The following is a 22,000-nucleotide window of genomic DNA, read 5'->3' as shown; positions in this document are numbered from 1 at the left end:
AGGCTATTCCGCTTAGTGTACGACCCCGTGGTCTTAGAAATCTGGATCTTCAGTTGTACATTCCCCTTCGAATGAACAATTACGGAGCTAACAGCGCCCTTATCGGCGCAATGAGATCGTTCAACCGTTTCTCGGCGCATTTTGACTTCGACGTTTCGAGGGATGTTTTCCGAAGAAAAGTGATACGGGCCTTGAGAACCCCATAGTTAGACTTAATGTTATGTTTTTAATTTTTAATTTTAAGTAATCATTAGGATCAACATGTGATCCGTTGATAAGAAATAAATAACAAATAACGTTGCAGTTGGCGAACAGTTTTTAAAAAAATTATCGGATACAACCGATACAACTGCGTTCGATGTGGGCACGAACTAGCGGGCATCGGCTCAGGAGGCAACCGACTTGCCAACTGAGCTATATCACAAGCCCAGTAGTTTTTGAATGAATAAGTCATTTTCGCAAAAAAATACATGCTAAATGATTGCTGAAGATTTTTGAAAGCTTAATTTACGAAAGTCTGTTATTAAAGGCCCTCAAACTAGTCAAAATAATTTCCTAAATTCTCGAAAAAATGTGAATTTCATTGCCTTTTGACATGTGACTAGCTCTTGAAGACCCTATGATTTGAAAAAAAAAAAATTACTCTTCTCGAATGTGCGCAAAGTTAATGATTGCTAATTCAACTCACTTTTCAGCTTTCTTGCAACTGTTCGATTTCTAATACACAATATAAAATGATGGAAAAGGAAAACAAAACGGGCGGCGGCGGCGGCGACGCCAACGGACGCAAACCATCCGTTCGGGATTTGCAGTCACTTCCGACTCGGCAGTATCTGGATCAAACGGTGAATCCCATCCTGCTGCAGGGATTGAAAGCACTCGCCAAAGATCGGCCACAGGACCCGTTGCAGTACCTGGCAAATTTCCTGCTCAAAAACAAAAGCCGAGTCGACGAGAGCAACGGATCTGAGGAAACGTAACTTGATAAGGATTTTTAAAGTGGTGACATTGTGCATATTGTGTTTTTCTCTTGTACACATTTCAATATACAACCTATCTCAAAATAAATTATAAATATTCTTGAAAGGTTTTAGGGCATGTTTATTATTACTATTATTATTAGTTTATTTTTTTGAGAAAGTCACTCCATTGTTATTTTTTTTTTTCGTTTCGTTTTAATGAAATTTCTTATTAGAATTAAAATTTAAGGGAAATTTCGGACTAAAGGCAGGACAAAACACGTTGCAATCATAAGCAAAACTTTTATTATTACGTTGGGAAAACGCAGATATTTTTTAAGAGTAAGAGAAAATTTTCCTTGGAAAATGAGAAGAATGTCATATAATAACGTCAGTGAGTGACTGTTTGCACAAAATTTACGAAAGTCTAGAGTTTGTTTTGATTAAGTCGTATGAGCCACTCATCGAGTTTCGAGGAAATCGCGAGGAAAGTTTCACAACACCTTTTTTATTCTAGTATTAAAACTATTGTTCAGAATTGTCTGAAAACTTGGTTTCCAATCGTAAAATGGATAAAGAATATGCCTGTGAATTCGATATGGGCATTAATATTGTTCTTACAAGTCAACATGTACTTACAACCTTTTGCCTTGATGGTTTGGTGCGTACGTCGTTTTGCTAACTTTGGAATTCAATCTTGATAAAAGATTGAATTTGCCCAACAATTCGCTATCCCGTTTGAAGTAACGTGTAGAACAATCGGAAACACAAATACGTCGTATATAGAAGTGCCTGCTTAATGGTTCCTTCAATCGGTGCTGCGCTGGACTGTCCTTCGGCGAAATGTTTCTATGAGACAGGACACTATTAGCTACCACCTGTGTCTCAGTTGATCCAGCAAGTACAGCGGAAACGTGTCCAAGGCTAAAAAACTGTTCAGGAAGTATCTGTTGTAGTAAAAAAATATATGAAGTAGTAGGCTAGCAAAAATTAACACATAATATGATATTAAAGCTTAGTTCTTTTAGAAATGGGACACTTTCATTTGCTAATAGCTCGTTAACTAGTTATTGGATATTGAAAATTTTGACAGCATTTTGTTGCCTGTAAAAAGTACTATTCACCCTATTTTTTTCAAAATTTAAAATTTACGCGTTTTTGAGATATGTACGATGCAAGAGAAAAAGAAAAAAATAATTTTGCACAGTTTCCTTGAAAATACGTCATTATCAAATTGATAGCTGACAACACCGTTGATTATTCAAAGAATTACTGAGTTTTTGTGGTGGATAAGTATGCAAACACTATCAATAATGTCCACAAAGTTAAAATCAAGCATTGGAGAGAAGCACATGATCGGCAACAACGGTTAAGGATCATCAAGGAAGTCAAGTCTCGTATCAGCATTTTTAATTTTCAATAAACGAAAAACTAAGGGTAGATCGCTGAAATGTCCAAAACAATTTTCTCCGATAAGCTGAAAGTGTTGCCTAGTGATGACTCATTGAAATCCAACCTCAAACAACCATTTTTTGATAGTTCCAAAACTCTTAAGCTGAAAAACAGGTACCGAAGAAAAAACGTTCAAAAATGTAGTCAAAAATAATAAAATTTGATCATTTCGAAACCACTGTATCCACTAAAATGCTTCCAGTTTCCAGTTTCCAGAGAAGTATTGGACCAAAAAGTATCAGAAATTGAAGAAGGACGGTGAAGCTACCTAAAATATAGATTTTACGAAGTATAAGTTGGAGAAACTGATCAATACCATGACTGAAAAAAGTGTGCGCCGGCCAATGGGATATACCAAGAATAAAGTAGGAATTTCTTTAACAAAAAACGGTAAATATTTTTTTTCAAATTTTTTCATGAAAGATAATAACATTGCCTTCTTTTTCTTAATAGAAAGTATTTCGTTCAAACGAATGGTTTTTTAGATACAGGCATTCGTAACTGTCCCATTTCTAAAAGAACTAAGCTTTATCTCACTTACCCCGAAACATTTTAAGCCATTCATTCTTCTAAGCCAGCTCACACACTCTCACAACCGATTTTCAGTCGATTTACTAGCATTTTTTCACAAAATTTCATGCATTTCTTCGAAAATGCAAAAGGACCGAATAACCAATCAGCCGAACTGTTGTTTAGGTCCTTTTGCATGCACGGCAATTTAGTGCAACGCAAAAAGTCGTTAAAACCAAATCACACTTAAAAATGACAAAGTTATTATACGTCTAAAATTCAAATAGTTTTGTTGAAGTTATTGAATGACTAAATGAATCAATGTTTTTAATAAACATACTGTTCGGAAAAAGAAATAATCCTCAAAGCAGCGTCTTAAGTTTTAGCAGCTTGAAGCTAAAATAGATTTTATTTTGTGAGTATTTTAAACTTTAAACTAGATTCAAACAAACTTACATTTAGTTTTCTTCTACTTTTTTTTCTTTTTAATTTATTGTTTTTATTCCAGTCAGTTTAAAACATTTCTAAGTAGTTTTTGAGTGTAGTACAATTTTTCAAACTATCATTTACTTCTAAATGGTACATGATGTACCTAATAAAAATTTTCAATGCTTTTCTGCTATTTACACTTCTACAAATCTCCTCAGGATAACAAAATTTCTCGAAGCTATTGGAGCTTCGAACATGTTGCTGGAAAACTGCCCACATTGGTGCAACTGCTGAACACCCAGCATACTTGTGATCGATGTCTTCTACCAAATTACAAAAATTGCAATTTGGATCATCTCGTCTTTCTTGTTCATAGAAAAGTGCGTTGTGGTTTAACTTTCCATGAACCAGCAAAAAGTATATTGACTTTTCTTCAGAGTCCAATTCTCGGCTGTTGATGTTTCTCCAGATCCGGTTCCATCGTTTGTTGATTCTGCTAACTATGCGAACAGGAGGCAAGGTGTTAACGAAGTGTTCGTAGATTCGATTTGCCTCTGGTGCTGCTCGAATTTCCGCATTAATATCCTCCAGCCCTCTTCTTATGATACTTAGATGTGACATCGTATGTGGTATTATATCTAAGGTAATGTATTGGTTGACGGACGGGATTCTGTCCTCAAGTCGCAAAAATCGGTTGACCAGTAGAGACTTTGACTTCAAGTCTGGGGAGTGTAGGCCAAGTCCTCCGTTGCTTTTTGACCTTACTATGTCGGTTAATCTAACACGTTGTGCCGGAATATTTGACCATAGAAAATAGCCGATTTGACGGGTGATCATGGCTATATACTTATTTGTCAAGGGTAAAATTGACGCTAAGTACCATAGTCTGGAGCATATATATGTGTTGAGGAGAAAAACTTTCTGTTTTAAGTTTAACAGTCTGTAACGATGCGTTACGAGCATAGAATTTATATTTCGGTATAGTTTTTCCATGTTAGCTTCAATGGTTTCTTTCACATTCCTATGAAAAACGACCCCAAGAATTTTGACAGCATCTTTTTTCTCAAAATCGTTCCAGAAAGGGAGCTGCGTACCGAACTCCATTGCTTCCGTTTTCCGTATGTTTAACTTTGCTCCAGCTACAGCTTCAAAATGTTCTATGCATTCTTTTATTGCCTGTAGATTTGAAACTTCACGTACAATGATAGTTATATCGTCAGCATAAGCTATAACGAATTCTCCAGGGGAGTTGCATATTTGGATCAGCTTTTCTAAAAGGGGCTGGAGATAGATCACAAAGAATAACATACTCAGGGGGTCCCCTTGCCGAACTGATCTCTTTATCCCAAAAGGTTCGGTGCATTTTCCATTGATCAAAATTTGCGACGAGGCAGCCATCAACAGATTTGCCAGAAGATCAAGAAATCTCCTATTAAAACGCATCGAGCGGAGCGTAGTGAGAAGAAAACTATGGCTGACGCGATCAAAAGCATGGCTAAGGTCAAGTGCAACAAGTATTCCACCCGTCCGCTCATGGTTTGAGATTGCAATTTGGTCTCTAACGGTACATACAGCTTCAAAAATGTTTCGATCGCCATTGCTGCATTTTTGATGAGATGTAAGAACATCAGGTATCAAACACCCCAATCTGGCTTTGAAGACTCGGCAAAATATCTTGAAGTCAACGTTTAATAATGTTATGGGTCTGTACGAGGCTAGTGTGCCGTTGCCATCCTTTTTCTTAACGAGAATAATAATCCCATCTTGTAAACAATCTGGGATAAGACCGTTTTTAACGTCATTTAAAACAAGGGTGAATTCTGTTTTGATAATATCCCACACTTTTTGAAAGAATTCTTTAGTCAATCCATCTTTACCTGGAGATTTATTAGCAGCTGAACCTTGTATTGCAGTGAAAATTTCTTCCTCAGTGAAGTCATTCATTAAGCGATTGTTAAGATGATTATTTTGAACAGTTCGCAGGGGGACAAAATTTTCATCTGATAGAACTTCCTCCGAATCAAAAAGCTCCGAAAAATAATTTAATATGTGTTGCCTTATTTCTGTCTCGTCCTCCGTAATTATCTGACCAATTTGCAATGATGGGATTTGCGTACCCTTTCTTTTAGTTCTCTGATTTCCAATTTGATACGTTGACATAGTTTCACCCCCGAGACGATGGAAGTTTAAACTTTGTCTTGATTCGGCAAAGCTTTTTTGTTTCTGCAGCATTAAGCATTTTATTTTGTTGATCTCCGGTGTACAATCGTCTATTATGTGCTTCTCATAAGCCTCCTTCAAGCAGACGTAATAGAAGCTCATTGTGTTGTTGAAAACTCGGACAGCCAAAGAATTTTTCCAACGAAAAAAGGATGCGATTTTTCGTTTGACGAAATCGAACCACCACTGTACCCAGGAACCATAGTTTCTGCGTTGACGAACCCATGCATTCCATTGTAATTTGAATTCATGCACATTGTCATGCGTAAGTAGTGAATTGTTGAGTCTCCACAATGGGCGTGAAGGTCTTTGTACAGAAAGGGTAAGTTCCATACGCATTAGCGTAGCTTTATGGTCACTGAAACTGTTTCCCTGAATAGAGCAATTTTGGATTTGTGGTAGGCAATTTTCAGAGACATAAATTCGGTCAATTCTAGACATTGATCTTCCTCTCACAAAAGTAAATTCGTTTTGACTTGATGATCTACGCCTTTCCAACCAAGCATCTTTTAGATGAGCTGCGTCACACAGACGTTTCAAAGCTGGGCTGAAATTTGGCCCACCCGTAGTGTCTGTTTGATTCAAAACGCAATTAAAATCGCCTAAAATAATTATATTCTGTGGTGACCTTTGCATGAATTGAGGAATTATGGTGTTGAAGAAATTTTCTCGCGTACATCTATTGTTGGAGCCTGACGGAGCGTAGACATTTACAATCGTCGTATCGTTTCCAATTTGAAAACAGATGAGACGTGAATCTAAACTTCGATTTAAGTGAGATACACCGATTCCACTTTTGAGAGCCACCGCGGTACCACGTCTAGTTTCATTTATGTTATAAAAAATATTGTAGCCTGGTATGTGTAGATCTTCGATTACTACTTCTTGCATGCAGAGAATGTCTATATCGAAAGTGTAAACAAACGACGTCAACGAGCGTAGTTTGTTTGTGTTTGTTATACCGTTTATGTTGAGTGTGGCGAGAGTGTAAGAGAGTCTGGGAGTAACGTTTAATTGAGCCATTGGTAGAGAGGTTTACTTGCCGTTGTTTGTTTTTTTCCGTAGTCGTGAGCTGAGTTTCTCGTTCTCATCTTCGGACGTTTCCATAGTGATATTGATGGGTGAGATGGATCTATTGCTTGTGTTGCTGGTATTGCTCAGTGTTCTTACGCGGTTGGTTGTGGTTTGTTTATCTCCGGTTATCTTTGCGGTTTTTTCGCGGTTTTTGTTGACCTCCTCCACGGATAACGAAGCCAATGGTCGTTTGAAAGCCGATGCTGCCAGTTGCGAATCGATCACAGCTGATGTAGCTATTTTCGATCCGGATGATGTTGAGTTGCTGGAGTCCGCACCTAGTGTCGCCGATCCCCGTGCAGCCGTTGCTGATGCCGGTGTTGGTAGAGTTAAAGTTGATGCTGATAGTGCTGATGATGATGATGCTGCTACTGTGGATGATGTTGTTGTTGGTTTTTGCGATCCGGTAAGTACATCGGAATAGGAGGCTGCAGACTTGGCCCGATTTTCGGCACAGCTTTCTCCAAAATGCACTTCATGATTACAGTGTCGGCATGTTTGGAGTTGATTTGTGTATGTGACTTGCGTGCTATATCCTTTAATACTTACAAACGAAGGAATTGAGTTCCTCAATCGTAAGCGTATTATTCTTATTCCGCTCGGAACTTGCGGGAAGAGTTCTGTGCGACAAAGCTGGTGTTTGATGCCAATGACCTCTCCATACGCCGAGAAGTGTTCGATAATCCATTGGGACGGCATTCTCGGTGGTAGATGGTGTAATTTTACATCAGTGCCCCCATCTTCGATATGAAGTCGCACTTTGTGCACGGTACCATTATTGCTGAGTTCCAGAGTGTTGTCGAATTTTTGAACAATAGCTGCTGCTGCTTCTTGAGATTCCACTTCAACGTATACTTTGCCTTCGATTCTGTCGATTTGAATTGCTGATACTTCGGTTGGTGTAAGTTCCAGGCTTTTTGCGATGAAAGTGTAGATTGTGTCATCTTTGATTTTGCGAATATCGCGAATATCGATGAAGAAAGTGCGAACCCTTAGCGAATTCATCGCGGGTGGAAACTTGTTTAGCACAAGCGCAAACCCCGGTCTCAGAAACTTTGTACTGCTAGCGTAATCAATTGAAAATAGGTGTTGTCGTATCAAGCTCTCAATACAAACTGCGATTTTTTTTTTTTTTTTTTTTTTTTTTTTTTCTTTTTTTTTTTTTTTTTTTTTTTTTTTTCAAAGTTTTTATCGTTTATTATTATTCTTTACAAAATGCTGGATTTTTAAAAGATTCTTATGATGGATCAGGAAACGAATGACTATTTCGCATATTTAGTCTCGAAACCTTAGTTAACAAATTTTGTATTACAGCTAGGCAAACCAATTAATATTTTAAATAAATTACTTACGGTACAATATTGTAAATAACGATTGTTGATTTTAACGATCCGAGACTCGGAATTATGCCTTTGCAGGTTAGATTCACTTGAAGTGACCTAGTGGATATAATTACAAGTTGAGAGAAAATTTCTTGTGTAATCTTGTTTCACACTTACGATTTGTCTTGTAGACTGTATAATATGGATGAATAGTAAATCACTTCCTGCCTTTTAATCGGTAAACACTTTAGAAAATTAACAATTTGAAAACTGCCCTTTGCTACACAAGCTATCCAGATCGATTCCCTGTTTTTGCCGGTCTTTTTTTCTATTTTGTTTACCCCGTTCTTGTTGATGTATTTAGCTCACTTTCCGACGGGGCTGCCGAGTCGCGCAGTTTTTACACGCTCAACAGTCCCCCACCCGTAAACCTGGTCCGGATTCACTCTCTGGAGCCACCGGATCAGCGTTACCACCAGTATCAGAAGTTGCATGATGAGCGGCACTCTCTGGACCCACCGTCTGGACTCTGTCAGCAATCTCTAGTACCGCCAGATTCGCCGTTCCACGTCGAAAAACACCACCAGTTGTGCGTACCAAAGCTTGACGGACTCTTCCGTCACCAGAAACGATCGGCTCCTCGATGACTCCTCGAACCCATGCTTTGCGTCGACTGCCTTCGACCACGTATACGAGATCCCCTTTCTTAAGAGGATTTGTTTCGGAGAACCACTTGGACCGTTGGTTGACTGTCGGCACGTACTCTCTAATCCACCGCTTCCATAACTCGTCGGACAGCTGCTGCGATCTCTTGTAAGCATCCCGAAGTGCTTCTGCAGGATGCGTAGGTTGAATGACTTCATGCGGCTCGTTGGGATCTGAACCTCGCAGGAAGACATTTGGACAAAGTGCACCCATCACTGAGTCCGTGGTTACAAGAGTTAGGGGCCGGCTGTTGATCATGTCCTCAGTTTCAGCAAGCGTAGTCAGGAGGATTTCGTCGTTCAATCGACGCCCGTCGTCCAAAGCGGCCATGACTTGCTTCACCGAGCGCACCATCCTTTCCCACGCCCCTCCCATGTGGGGTGTTCCAGGTGGGATGAAGTGCCAACTCGTGATAGCAGTCGTAAATTCATCGGCACAAACAGCATCAATTTCTCGTACCCGTTGGATTATCTCCTTACTCGCACCTCGGAAGTTCGTCCCGTTGTCTGTGAAGTATTCGGAGGCTGGACCTCGGCGGCTGATGAAACGGCGGATCGCCATGATGCATGATTGCGCGGTAAGACTGTGGACAACTTCCAAATGCACCGCTCTAACAACCATGCACGTGAACACCGCAACCCAGCGTTTTTCTCTGCGGCGGCCGACGACGACTTCAACAGGACCCAGGTAATCAATGCCCACGAAGTTAAATGGACGTTTAAATGGAGTTAATCTTTGTACAGGAAGTGCAGCCATTCGTGGATTCTTCGGCAGACATTTTCGGACCTTACACCACACGCAGCTTCGTTCGGTTCGTCTTATCAAATTGGTAAGACCGCTAATCAGAAAACGTTGCTTGATTTCATTCTTCACCGTCTCTCGAAATCCATGCCCAAACCTTTCATGGTATTGTTGAATTAAAAGATCTGTAACGTAGTGAGATCTTGGTAGAATTATTGGAAAGCGAAGGTCGAAAGGGAGGAACTCTGCCTTTTCAGAACGACCTTCCATCCTCAACACACCATCGGCGTCGATCAAGGGCACAAGCTTGTAGAGAGGGCTGGACTTTTCTAGTGGAAACCAATTTTGAAAAGGTAATTCTGCATTCTTCTTCAATATCTTGATTTCGTCGCTGTACGACTCGCTCTGAGCCAACCTGAAGAGAGTATTTTCGGCACATCGATGCTCGTCTTGCCGCAACGGAACCACTACAAAGGGAATTTCAACCTTGATGAGCTTTTTAAGCTTTGGAGTCGAAAGGACTGCTTCGATGGATTTGCCAGCGGCTCGGCGCCGGCAGTTGGAGATGAATCGGAAAATGCATGCCACGGTGCGAACTGCAACATTCCACTTCGAAAATCTAGTCACGTCGATAAAGCAACTTGGAAGCTCAACACCGTGAAAAAGGTGTATTGCCTTGATTTCCGTTCGTGTATTTGCAGCGGGAAGATTCTGTTGAGGCCATTCCGACGGCTGCTGGTACAGGAACTCCGGGCCACGAAACCATGAACCTTCGCTCGAAAGATCCGGAAGACGACCCCATTTGGTGAGCGAATCTGCTACATTTAGCTTGGTTGGAACGTAGCGCCAGTCTGTCAGCTTGGAGAGACTCAGAATTTCTCCGATACGGAAGCCGACGAACGGTTGATAACGACGTTGGTCGGATTGAATCCAGGAGAGAACAGTTCGAGAATCACTCCAGTAGAAAATTTGATGAATAGGAAGGGAATGGTTGTTCTTAACGGTGTGACTCAGGTGCGCTCCCAAGACTGCTGCTTTCAGTTCAAGCCGTGGAATGGAAAGAAGTTTTATCGGTGCTACTTTCGATCGAGCCATCACCAACGAACATTTTACGGTATTTTCCACACAAATCCGTAGATACGCAACGCTTCCGTACGCATTCTCCCCGGCATCACTAAAGATATGTAGCTGTATTTGGCCAAATCGGTCAGAAGGTGTCGAGCCAAAGTTACATCTTGGAATCCGAACACCCTCAACCAGAGAAAACATCGCGACCCACTGTCGCCACTTATCCAGGCACTCTCCGTCGATTCGCTGGTCCCAGTCGCAACCCGCTCGCCACAGGTCTTGCATGAGCATCTTTCCCAACACCGTAAATGGAGCCAACAGGCCGATTGGATCGAACAGCGACATGACCGTGCTCAGGACTCCCCTTTTCTTTGGTGGTTCTGCCTCTGTAGCTGCTGCGTTTATGGGTACCGCAAAGGAAAACACGTCGTTCTGTGTGTCCCACATGATGCCGAGAACTCGTTCGTAATCCGTCACCTTGTCTTGGTTCAAATGGATTGACTCTCTGGAGCCACCACCCACTCCCAAACTTCGAAGAACAGCTGTAGAGTTAGACGTCCAATTGGTGATCTCGAATCCACCTTTCGAGTGGATCCAACGTACCTCTCTGGTTCGCTCGATGGCTTCCTCTTCGGTGTCGAAGCTGTCGTAGTAGTCATCGACATAATGGCGATGAACGATGGCCTGTGCTGCTGCTGGATAACGAGTGGAAAACTGTTGGGCATTCAGGTTCTTGACGTATTGCGCCGAGCATGGAGAACTGGCAGCGCCGAAGGTGGCCACGTCCATGACGAAAACGGTAGGATGATCGTCTTCCGGGAACCGGAAAAGAAACCTTTGCGCCTGCTTGTCTGCCTCTCTAATCCTGAGCTGATGGTACATCTCTTTGATGTCACCTCCCACTGCAACTCGTCGCTCTCGAAACTTGCTGATGACCGCCGGAAGTGATGCCAATAGATCGGGGCCTTTGAGCAGGTAAGAATTGAGAGAAACTCCCTGCGATTTGGCCGCTGCATCCCACACCAAACGTACCTTATGCGGCTTCTTAGGATTCAGCACGACATTAAGAGGAAGATACCACACGGAAGAAGGATTGGTACTCTTCAGCTCTTCTGCTGTGGCCTTATGACAGTAGCCTTTGGCCAGGTAGTATTCAATCTGCTGGTTCACGTTCTGTTTCATATGCGGCTCTCGTTGAAAACGTCGTTCCAGGCTCTTCAGTCGGTTCAGCGCCATCGGATAGCTATCTGGAAAAACAGGCTCCTGCTTCCAAAGTAGCCCCGTTTCGAAGCGGTCTCCTACTCGGACAGTTGTCGATTCAAGGGTCTCACGGGCCCTCTGGATTTCCTCCGATTCTATGGGATTGCCTTGTGCTACATGAAGCTCTTCCTGAGCGTACTGCTCCGCCATCAGATCGTGAAGCTGACGATTGTTCAAGCTTTGAACAAGATGATGGTTCAAATAGTGATGCTGCTGCTGCTCAAGTCTCGAATCAGGACCGTAGATTGCCCAACCCAGCGCTGAACGCACGGCTATCGGTTCTCCCGGGGCACCAACCTTGGACTCCAGAGGGGCGAATAGATGTAGGTTGTCGAGGCCTATAAGAACTCTGGGAACTTCCATTTTGGTACTCGACAAAGGAACTCCATCTAAGTGGTGATATTTATCTACGATGCTTCTGTAACAGGCCTTATGTAGAGGCAGCTTCAATTCTCCGACAGTGTGGGCAGAAGACATCATGAACTTTCTACGAGAATCCACGGCAGATACCAGCAGGTCGATTTTCCTCGAACTATCTTCATTCCGCTTAACATTTCCTGTCCACACGATGACCAGGGGTTCCGGAGTTCCCTCGACGCCCAACGATTCTGCTAGAGAGCTCTCAACAAGTGTTGTTGAAGCTCCTTCGTCCAGGAACGCCAAGGTTTGAACCGCCTTTCCTCCATGATGCAAAGTAATCGGTATCATTCGGAAGATTACTGACCGATCGACATTATGATGTGGGTTGCATTCCGCCACGGTAACGTTAACTGCTTCCTCGTGCCTGTGCAGCAGCGTGTGGTGGTTTCCTTTGCAGCTCCGTATCTCGCACCGTACTTTGAAGGTGCACTTTATCTTCCCATGGTCACACAGACAAATGTTGCACAGCTTGAGTCTATCGACCAACCTTTGACGATCCGGTAATGACATCGACGAAAAATCGTCACAGAACCTTAGTTTGTGGTCTGTGCGATTGCACATCGGGCAGGGTTTTCTCGTTCTCGCCGGCATCGTATTCTGCACGACCGGAAACACTTTAGTGTCGTGGGTATTCACGCGCTCCTTCCTTTTGTACATTCGCCGTCCTTCCGCAACCGCAGTGTTCTGCTCCCCGTTGAAGTCAGCCACCTCAGAAACTTCCGACACGATTCCCTTCATGAAATCGGCAAACATACGAAGAGGAAGATCAGTCCTACCTCTCTTAAAGCGTACCCAATCCAATTGATAATCGGATGGCAGCTTATCGACGAGTTCCGCTACCAGCATGGGGTTGCTCAAGTGGTCGTGTAGCTTGGCCGCAACAAGGTGATCACACAACTGCTTTACCGTGATCCCGAAGTACAGGAACGACTCTAATTTGTCCACTCGAGGGGCTTGTACCTTCCGCACTTTCGCCATCAGTGACTTCAACAGCTTTTCCGGATTACCGAACAGTTGACGCAGATCTTCGATGACCTCAGGCACCGACTCAGGCATGAGCAATCGGCTTTGTACTGCTTCCTTGGCTAGTCCTTGAAGGCTGTCTTGAAGTCTCTTCAAATTGTCGGTATTGGTGTATCCACACGCCTCCGTGGTGTATTCGAAGCAACTGATGAATTGGGGCCACACCTCTGGCTCGCCTCGAAAAGTAGGAAGATGTTTGGACGCAGCTTGTCGTGCAGCCAACTGTTCTTTAGTCGGCCCTGAACTAACACTACAAGCTCGTCCTAACGTGTTACGTTCTAACAACTTCCTAATCAAAGCCTGTTCAAGCTTTTCCAGCTCAGACTCTTCCGGTTCGGATGCTTCCGGCTCCTGTTGCGACCCATTTGCCCTCAAATAATGCTCCAACAGCTCTTTGAAACGATGGTCGGAGTCTACGTTTTTCTTCTTCTCCGCTTGAGCCTCGCCTTTCGATGACGTCGCCAATGGTTCGTGCTTGCGTTGGCGCCCAATCCCGCTCTGTTCCGAATCTGTCTCGCCATGCCGTTCCTCCAACGCGTTACGCACAGTGAGAGGAAAACTCCTTGGCGCTGCTGCCGGCTTCTTGGGGTAAGCGCCGCGGGGATCTTCTTGCGTCTCTATCCACGCCTTCGTCTTCGTGGAACCAACATCCGGATCGCTGTCCTCTTCCTCGCTCTCAAACTCCTGACTCAGATCGGCTTTCATTTTCCGGAACTGGTCGCGCATCTGCTTCTGCCGGATCAAGAAGTCCTTGTGGTCCGCCAATTGCTGTTCTAGTTGCAGCTTCTCTTGGCGAAGTTTTTCCTCCTGCATCTTTTGTTGAAGCGCACGCCTTTTTTCGTTCACCGATCTCTCCAATTCCAAGCGTTTGTCGTGCAGTATTTTCTCCTCCTGCAATTGCTGCTCGATCGCAGCCGATTCTTGTTCGAGAAGGCTCAGAGATTCTTGAATCGATGGCCGACCTTCTCGAGGCTCCGTTCCGACATCGCTTTTGGCACTTCCCGTCCGTTTGGAAACGTTCTTTTTAACTGGTTTCCTTATTTTGGGAACGTGCAACAAATTACTGCATTTCGTGCAGTTCCATGGCACACTCTTCACTGCCTCGGTAACTCCCGCACATTGATAGTGGCTCCAAAAGCTACACATGTCGCATTGGACCATGTCATCTTCGCTATCAACTTCCTCGCAATACATGCAGTTGCGATTGTTGACCGATTTCTCCGCATTCCTGATCGTATCATTCGCCGGATCCGACATCTTGAGGTTATGTCCGGAAGATTATAAATCTTCAAGTGTTCGGAAAAAGAAATAATCCTCAAAGCAGCGTCTTAAGTTTTAGCAGCTTGAAGCTAAAATAGATTTTATTTTGTGAGTATTTTAAACTTTAAACTAGATTCAAACAAACTTACATTTAGTTTTCTTCTACTCGGGCACTCACGTATCTTATGATGGATCAGGAAACGAATGACTATTTCGCTTATTTAGTCTCGAAACCTTAGTTAACAAATTTTGTATTACAGCTAGGCAAACCAATTAATATTTTAAATAAATTACTTACGGTACAATATTGTAAATAACGATTGTTGATTTTAACGATCCGAGACTCGGAATTATGCCTTTGCAGGTTAGATTCACTTGAAGTGACCTAGTGGATATAATTACAAGTTGAGAGAAAATTTCTTGTGTAATCTTGTTTCACACTTACGATTTGTCTTGTAGACTGTATAATATGGATGAATAGTAAATCACTTCCTGCCTTTTAATCGGTAAACACTTTAGAAAATTAACAATTTGAAAACTGCCCTTTGCTACACAAGCTATCCAGATCGATTCCCTGTTTTTGCCGGTCTTTTTTTCTATTTTGTTTACCCCGTTCTTGTTGATGTATTTAGCTCACTTTCCGACGGGGCTGCCGAGTCGCGCAGTTTTTACACGCTCAACACATACAATACATTTTTTACAATTGTTTGCAGTCTAAAACCCCATTCTGTTTATAATGGTTCATACGACCTAATCAAAACAAACTCTAGAAGTGATCTAATCCATTTTACCGAATACTCACTTCGGTGTGTTCGATTTTTGAAAAAGAACCCATATTTTCAGTTTAGTATTTAATGTGTGTAGATAGTTAATTTTTCGACTGTCAAACAGGCCGGAAGATCAAAACAAATTAATCCTCCAAAACATGAAGACGTTATCTAACTAATTTTGTTAAAAACCTTATATTATTGTCAACATACTGTTAGGAGATTGTGGATTAGCTGAAGGTAAGTCACATTTACAAATTTTTTATCAATTTAATTCATTGTGGATTGCCAATATCTCAGCATTTGAGCCGAAGCTCGGAGAAACTTCAACCCCACACCATCATGCGTACCACGGCTAGTCTGCTCAAACAGCGGATCCCGCAACTGGAGGCGACCGTTCCGTTTCAGGAGATCCTACCGCTGCGGCTGAAGAACCAGGTCAGTGGCAAAACGGGCAAAGAAAGCGACGTCGCATGCCTCCAGGAAATGGCCATCCTGTTTTCCTGCCTCAAGACGCACGAATTCGACGAACGGCTCTGCCCCAAGGAAATGACCAGCTTCAAGCGGTGCTACAAAGTTTACATCGATAAGAAGGCCAGCAAAAAGGAAACCGCCAGCAAGGGTATCCTGGTGCCCGGGAAGGACCTTAACTGTAAGCAATTGAACATGTTTCTTAAACAATTCCCCGGGGATCGAAAGAAGTGATTGTTTGAGAAAGAGAAAATAGTTCACTTGAATGTTGAGTAAAACGCAGTTTAAAATTAAAATTTCTTTTCATGATGATGACAGCGTTTATTTTAGGGCTAAATCATTAAGAATAAATTAAGACAGATTTTTTTTTACAGAAGATGTATGGAATGGGTAACAAAATATTACAATAATTTATAAAACGACAATAATTAGGCATAAGTTCGATATCTAATATTAACATTATTCTTGAAAATGAAACGTAGATAGCACATTGAATTGATCCTACAATATATAGATAGAATAACGGCTCCAGAGTGAGCTCCTAGAACACCTCCTTCCGGAACTGAAATCCAAACTGGTCGCACTTGTAGCGTAGGGTTTTGCCGAGCTGCGGGGGCCCACAGTAGAAAACGGTCACTTTGCCCTTCTTCTGGTCCTGGATCTGTTTGAACACTTTGTCCCAGTTGGGCCGACCGGCATTGGTGCGCGTCTTGAGGCCAGTGATGAGATCACGTTTTTCCTGTAAAAGAAGGACGTGAAAAGCACGAGTTTGAAATAAGTGCTTGAACTAAAACATAGATGTCGCTTCTTCCTCTTATTTCCTCTGCCTAGGGTGACATCTAGCTATGAGTTGTGGAAATAAAACTTATCGCTTAAGGTCGCATGACCATTTCTTAGCCTGACTTAAGAAGATGAATTTCATATGGTGTAAAATTTTAGAATTCCACTTGAAAATATTATGATAAAATGAAATTGAAATTTTAAATGTGAATTAACTTGCTACCAAATCGTGTTGAGACTAATATTTCACATAAAATTTAGAATTTCTGATTCAGATTCTGCCCCAGACAGATTTCATGAAATTCACATTCAGAGACAGATTCAGATTTCAGATTTTTGATTCAGGTTTCAGATTCAGATTCAGACTTCAAAATCAGCTTTCAGACGCAGATTTCAAATTCAGATTTCGGATTTAGAGTTCAGATTCAGATTTCAGGTTCAAATTTCAAATGCAGGTACAGACTCTGGTGAGCTTTATAAATAAAGATCAACAGTCTGGACACACACACACCTTCTGGTGCAGCAGATCGAGGGCCAGCTGCAGTCCGACCGCCTTCATGTCCGTTTTCTGCAGCGCACTGGTAATGTACATGTGCATCTCCAGAAACCGCTCCATGGCCCCGCCCAGTTCGGCCTGTTCGATTTCCAGCTGCGAGAGCAGATTGACGAACCACTCGAACGACTGTTGGTCCCGGTTGATCCAGAAGAAGTCCACCTTCCGGAGGTTCATGATGGTCGGCGGAATTTCGCTGGACCACTCGTAGCTACACCGGGGACAGCAATGCCGGGCCTTCCAGTATCGGTGCATGATGGATTGTAGGATCGAGGCGAAGGGCGTCACGCCGATGCCGGTTGCGATGAGGATGGCGTGCTGGGCCCGGAAGATGTGACTCGAGGGCGCTCCGTACGGGCCATCGATGTAGATTTCCAGAGGTTTTCCGACCGGGTAGTTGACCGGTCGCTGAAGTTTGTCCTCGTCCGTGGCACCCGGTTTGTGGGGAGATGTGACGGTCGTGGTCATGGTTGTAGTTGTCGTCCGATGCCCGTGCATGATTTTGCCCTCTTCGGCCTCTTTCTGTGTGAAAACACCGGGCGAAACAACGATCGAATTGGTCGAGTCACGGGGTTCACAGTTCTCCAGGCTCGGTGTTTTGAAGGCAATGATGGTGGGTTTGTTGCGCATGTATCGGAAACTTTGGGCCAGAGATTTGTTCTGCGGACTCAGGTATGCTAGTCCGAGGGCTTGCATGCGAGCTTTCCGTATCTGTACTTCATCGAATGATCGCTCCGACTCGGAACGCATGTACTCGCGGAGGCTGAAATAGAGTAGTTAGATGTTTATGAAGAGAATTGTTTTTTTTTTCGTTCGTACGGGTTCGCACCTAGAGTTGTCAAATTTGATTCTGAAGGAGAATTACAATCAGGGTTGCCAGGTGGTTTCGTCAAAAATCAGGACAACGCGAAGTTAAAAATCAGGATTTATCAGGACATCTCTTGATTCATGAAAATTATAAGGATTTGTGCTTAGATTGCATAAATAAAGGCGCAATACATGTGCCTTGATTTATGCAACAACAATACGCAGCTTGTTGGCTGGCCGGTAGTTCATATCGAAAAACACCATTTAAATATCATCTGAACCGAAAATTACCATCTTTTAAATGAGATTAACTATTTTATAACCTATTTATTCGATTTTCTCATAGTTTAACTACAAATTAGATCATATTTACGAGGTTTTTATGAAAATCAGGACAAATCAGGACATTTTAGGGGCAAATTTTCAAAAATTAGGAAAACTCGAGGGTTTTTGAAAAATCAGGACAGTCTCTCGAAAATCAGGACAAATCCTGATAAATCAGGACACCTGGCACCTCTGATTACAATGCCCACCATTTATTCAACATGTTGTATCATGTATCGATCGGCAATTCCCGAAACGCAGAGTTCTGTGCACAGAACTCTGCGTTTCGGGAATTGCCGATCGATACGAGCAGGTTTGCCAAAAAAATTTTTTTTTAAATCAGGGAACTGGGGAATTGAAAATCAGGCAATATCAGGCTACGTAAGTAACGGAAATTTCGCTCTAAGTGATGACCTTTTTTTTGGTCATCACTCCACATTTTAACTTCAATATGTGTTGTGTTGTGAGCCTACTTGGCTGAATAATTCTAGTCCCTTTTTTAAATAACAATTAAAGGGAATCTTCCGATTGCTTTCATTCAGTAACATTTTCACTTTTTAACTTCAGCAATGGTACCTAATCCAGTTCTTTACTACCCATTTTACATCACATTCGCAAAAATCAGCCAAAATCAGGCATATTTTCAAAAAATCAGGGAAATTCAATGGCTTATCAGGTTGTCAGGCAAAGCCTCGAAAAATCAGGCAATCCCTGAAAAATCAGGCACATTGGCATCTCTGGATACGAGTGGCAGACGAGCGAAATGGCGAAATTTTGAATCGGGCTAAAAGGTGAACGAGCGTGAAACGGGAGCAACGAATTGCGTTTGGTTCAAGGCCATTTTGTAAAAAGCTAGCGAACACATCAAAATGATCCCGCAATAAATGGTCCGAATGTTCAACCAATTCGAAAAAAAATCTAAGTTTTTATTGGCTAAAGTCATAGTGCTGTTAAATCTAGTGCTACATAAACCAATGCTTGCAATTCAATCGGCCAAAGAAAACACCAGGCTGATTGAACATCAGGTAACCATTCGCCATTTCATCGGAGGAACGGACCATTTTGAAGGAGGAACGGACGTCCCAGATAAAGGTGCTGGGTGAATTAGGGGTTAGGGGTTTACTGCACTTCTACCGATTGGCTAACAGCAAGTCTTACACTGTTAGTGGAGATGCGAAGTTCATGGAGCTTGGTGATGGATCTGAGCAATTGGAGAAGCACCCAACGACTTCTGTAGAAAATATTGTCGAACTCTTGATGCATTTACCAGACGAGGAAGGGTCGTTGAATGGATCATGTGTCACGGATTCCGTCGAGCTTGAAGGTTGGGATTCAGCCCCTGAAAATGTTTCTGGATTATTTCGTGGCGGACACGATGATGAGGTTTTCCATGGTGAACAGGAGACATCGTTGCCTAGATCAAGCCGAAGAACAAGAGGAGTAATGCCAGCTCGTTTAGAAGATTTGTGTGTTTCCCACCGTAACTCGTCAGACTACTCTGAGAGCGCTGTGGGCGATTGCTGGAAAGGAGCAACTGGATTAACGGCATTTTGACGTCAAAACGGGCTACCTGCATGGCATCATATAGCGAAGCGATATATATGCGACAACCGCCGGGCTACGCCGAAACTTGGAAGGAAAAATGGGTGTGTCGACTCAAGAGAAGTATTTATGGTCTAAAGCAGTCAGCCCGCTGCTGGAAACAGGCACTCCATTCCGCACTTGTTGATCAAGGTTTTAAACAGTGTCAGTCAGTCACAGAAATCATTCGAAGACAATACGTTGTATAGAAGTCTGGTTGGCGCCCTATTACAACATAGCGGCGAATGCTAGACCTGACGTGGCATCCAGCGTTGGCTTTCTGGGAAGAAAAGTTAGTTCTCCGACGAAAAGTGATTGAAAGGCTTCAAAACGAGTTGCCAGATACACAGGATCTAAGTGTGTCGAATAAACTTTCGGACCTGGCAACGGGTGGTCACTGCTGGGCTACTCTGATGTGTTCATTTTCTTTTTTGGATCTGCTCCCATCGTTTGGAACAGTCACAAACAGTCGAGTGTGACAGTTTTATCAATGGAGGCACGCTGGGATGAAATCTTGAATGGATCGATTGACCAAACCGTGGAATTTTTCGACATTGGAGCAACTGAACGACCTTGACCTGGCAGATGGTATTGTTTTGCTCGGCTAAACACAACCGGATATGCAAAGCAAACTCGACGACCTCACCGAAAGTTCCAAAGTAGCAGGCCTCAAAGTCAATGTCGGAAAGACCAAGTCGATAGAAATCAACACAGAAAATCGTTTTCAATTTCGTGAAAGCTTGACAACAGGTTGAGAAAATTCTTCCAGTATCTTGGTAGCCAGATTACGCCTGATGGTGGTACCAAGAAGACATCGAAACCCGTATCAGAAAAGCCTGAAACATCTGGCGCTCACGCCAGATCTCTCTACGAACTACAATCCGAATCTTCAACTTAAACGTCAAATCCGTATTGCTGTACGGGTGCGAAACTTGGTGCATATATGCAGTGACGACGCGAAAACTGCAAGTTTTTGTGAATCGCTGCCTGCGGAACATCATCCGCGCTTGGTGGCCTGGAAACTGGATCTCAAACGTGGAACTTCATCGCCGGTGTCATCAAAAGGCGCTAGAAATCGAGATTCGGGAACGTAAGTGGAGATGGATTATGCACAGACTACGAAGAGATGTAAACGAGATGGGCAATCCAGATGGGCATCGAAGAAGAGGCAGGCCCAGAAGCTCGTGGCGGCGTAGTCTAGTCGCTGAAATCCGCACAGTTGACGAAAACTTTGGCTGGCAGCAAGTGAAAGCGCTATCTCCGGATCACCAGCAGTCTTTTTTCTCAGTCCTATACGTCGGAGAATCGGCGCCGGACCCTTAGGTAGGTAGGTAGGTAACATGAATTATTCTAAAAAAAATGAGCGTTCAAGCAGGGCCGTACACGATGAACATCGTATTCACAGCGACAGAACAGGTGTTCCCTGACCCATCGGCGTATCGGCCGATCTGTCTACTGGATAAGGTCCTGGAGAAGGTGATTCAGAACCGACTTCAGAGATACACTGAAAGCGAGGGCGGACTCTCGGAAAAACAGTTTGGTTTCCGTAGAGCACGCAGTACTGTAGATGCCTTCGGCTCGGTCATCGAGGTAGCGGACAGAGCCAGGCTAACTAAGAGGACTTGTTCGCGGTGGTCAATCAAGATGTGAAAAACGCCTTCAACAGTGTCAGTTGGACAGCGATTGCGTCGTCGCTCATGCAAATGAGGATCCCGACATATCTGTATAGGCTTGTGGAAAATTACTTCCACAATCGCCAACTGCAGTATATGACCGGTGAGGGTTTGCGAACACAAGAGGTTTTGGCGAATGTTCCACAGGGGTCAATACTCGGCCCGGTTCTGTGGAACATCAGTTACGACGAACACCTACGAACGAGCCTCCTATCGGGAGCTGAACTCGTAGGATTTGCGGATGATGTAGTCCTCTTGGCGAGAGGCTCCTCAACAGCGGAGGCTGAGTTATTGGCCCCGGTAGCTATCCAGGCAGTGGAAAGCTGGATGCACTCCAAGTGCCTGCGCCTGGCCCACCACAAAACCAAGATGGTGGTAATCACCAACCTTATCTCACCCCAAACAGGTACAATTGCCGTTGGACCGTGCAATATCGTGTCCAAACGCGCAGTCAAGTACCTATTTAGCTATGTGGTTTGGTGGGTTGGTGGGGACAACCAAAAACTTTAGTATTAGTTCGCCGTATCCATACAGTTGTTTATGAACGATTGTGACGTAACGCGACGCCATCACGGAGTCAAGTATGAGGCGTCCAAATGTA

The 22,000-nt window shown here is 43.3% G+C and overlaps 3 protein-coding genes across 8 annotated transcripts in view; 1 reads left to right on the top strand and 2 right to left on the bottom strand.

Moving 5' to 3' along the window:
• Positions 1–918: 918 nt before the first annotated feature.
• Positions 919–15,090, bottom strand: LOC129746176 (uncharacterized). 6 transcript variants are annotated; one of them, XM_055739708.1, is made up of 5 exons: positions 14,889–15,090; positions 14,742–14,828; positions 14,593–14,677; positions 7,997–14,532; positions 919–1,906 (listed from the first exon to the last, which is right to left on the bottom strand). In XM_055739708.1, exon 4 carries the CDS (start codon positions 14,438–14,440, stop codon positions 8,375–8,377), a length of 6,066 nt encoding a protein of 2,021 aa, XP_055595683.1. In that variant the 5' UTR covers positions 14,441–14,532; positions 14,593–14,677; positions 14,742–14,828; positions 14,889–15,090; the 3' UTR covers positions 919–1,906; positions 7,997–8,374. The 6 variants fall into 6 exon arrangements, with proteins under 6 accessions (XP_055595683.1, XP_055595682.1, XP_055595686.1 ...); XM_055739707.1 differs by having other exon boundaries at positions 14,742–15,090; XM_055739711.1 differs by having other exon boundaries at positions 919–1,544; positions 1,602–1,906; positions 7,997–15,090.
• A 221-nt stretch (positions 15,091–15,311) lies between these two features.
• LOC129746191 (uncharacterized) lies at positions 15,312–15,977 on the top strand. The gene is made up of 2 exons (XM_055739740.1): positions 15,312–15,450; positions 15,511–15,977. Exon 2 carries the CDS (start codon positions 15,553–15,555, stop codon positions 15,913–15,915), a length of 363 nt encoding a protein of 120 aa, XP_055595715.1. The 5' UTR covers positions 15,312–15,450; positions 15,511–15,552; the 3' UTR covers positions 15,916–15,977.
• A 9-nt stretch (positions 15,978–15,986) lies between these two features.
• Positions 15,987–22,000, bottom strand: part of LOC129746177 (NADPH oxidase 5) — a 357,046-nt gene continuing 351,032 nt past the window's right edge. Inside the window, exons 15-16 of the mRNA XM_055739712.1 lie at positions 16,973–17,777; positions 15,987–16,420 (exon numbers count right to left, since the gene is read on the bottom strand). Coding sequence (XP_055595687.1) covers positions 16,223–16,420; positions 16,973–17,777 — 1,003 coding nt within the window. The 3' untranslated portion in view covers positions 15,987–16,222. The remainder of the gene's footprint in view (positions 16,421–16,972; positions 17,778–22,000) is intronic.

This window comes from Uranotaenia lowii, chromosome 2 (assembly GCF_029784155.1).
Source record: "Uranotaenia lowii strain MFRU-FL chromosome 2, ASM2978415v1, whole genome shotgun sequence".
NCBI classification, from domain to species: domain Eukaryota; kingdom Metazoa; phylum Arthropoda; class Insecta; order Diptera; family Culicidae; genus Uranotaenia; species Uranotaenia lowii.
The sequence above is the reverse complement of the archived record's forward strand: the minus strand, read 5'-3'. Positions and strand labels throughout refer to the sequence as shown.

Coding starts and splice junctions, on each gene's coding strand:
- LOC129746176 (XM_055739706.1), bottom strand. CDS start 14,440: ATGTCGGATCCGGCGAATGATACGATCAGGAATGCGGAGAAATCGGTC.
- LOC129746191 (XM_055739740.1), top strand. CDS start 15,553: ATGCGTACCACGGCTAGTCTGCTCAAACAGCGGATCCCGCAACTGGAG.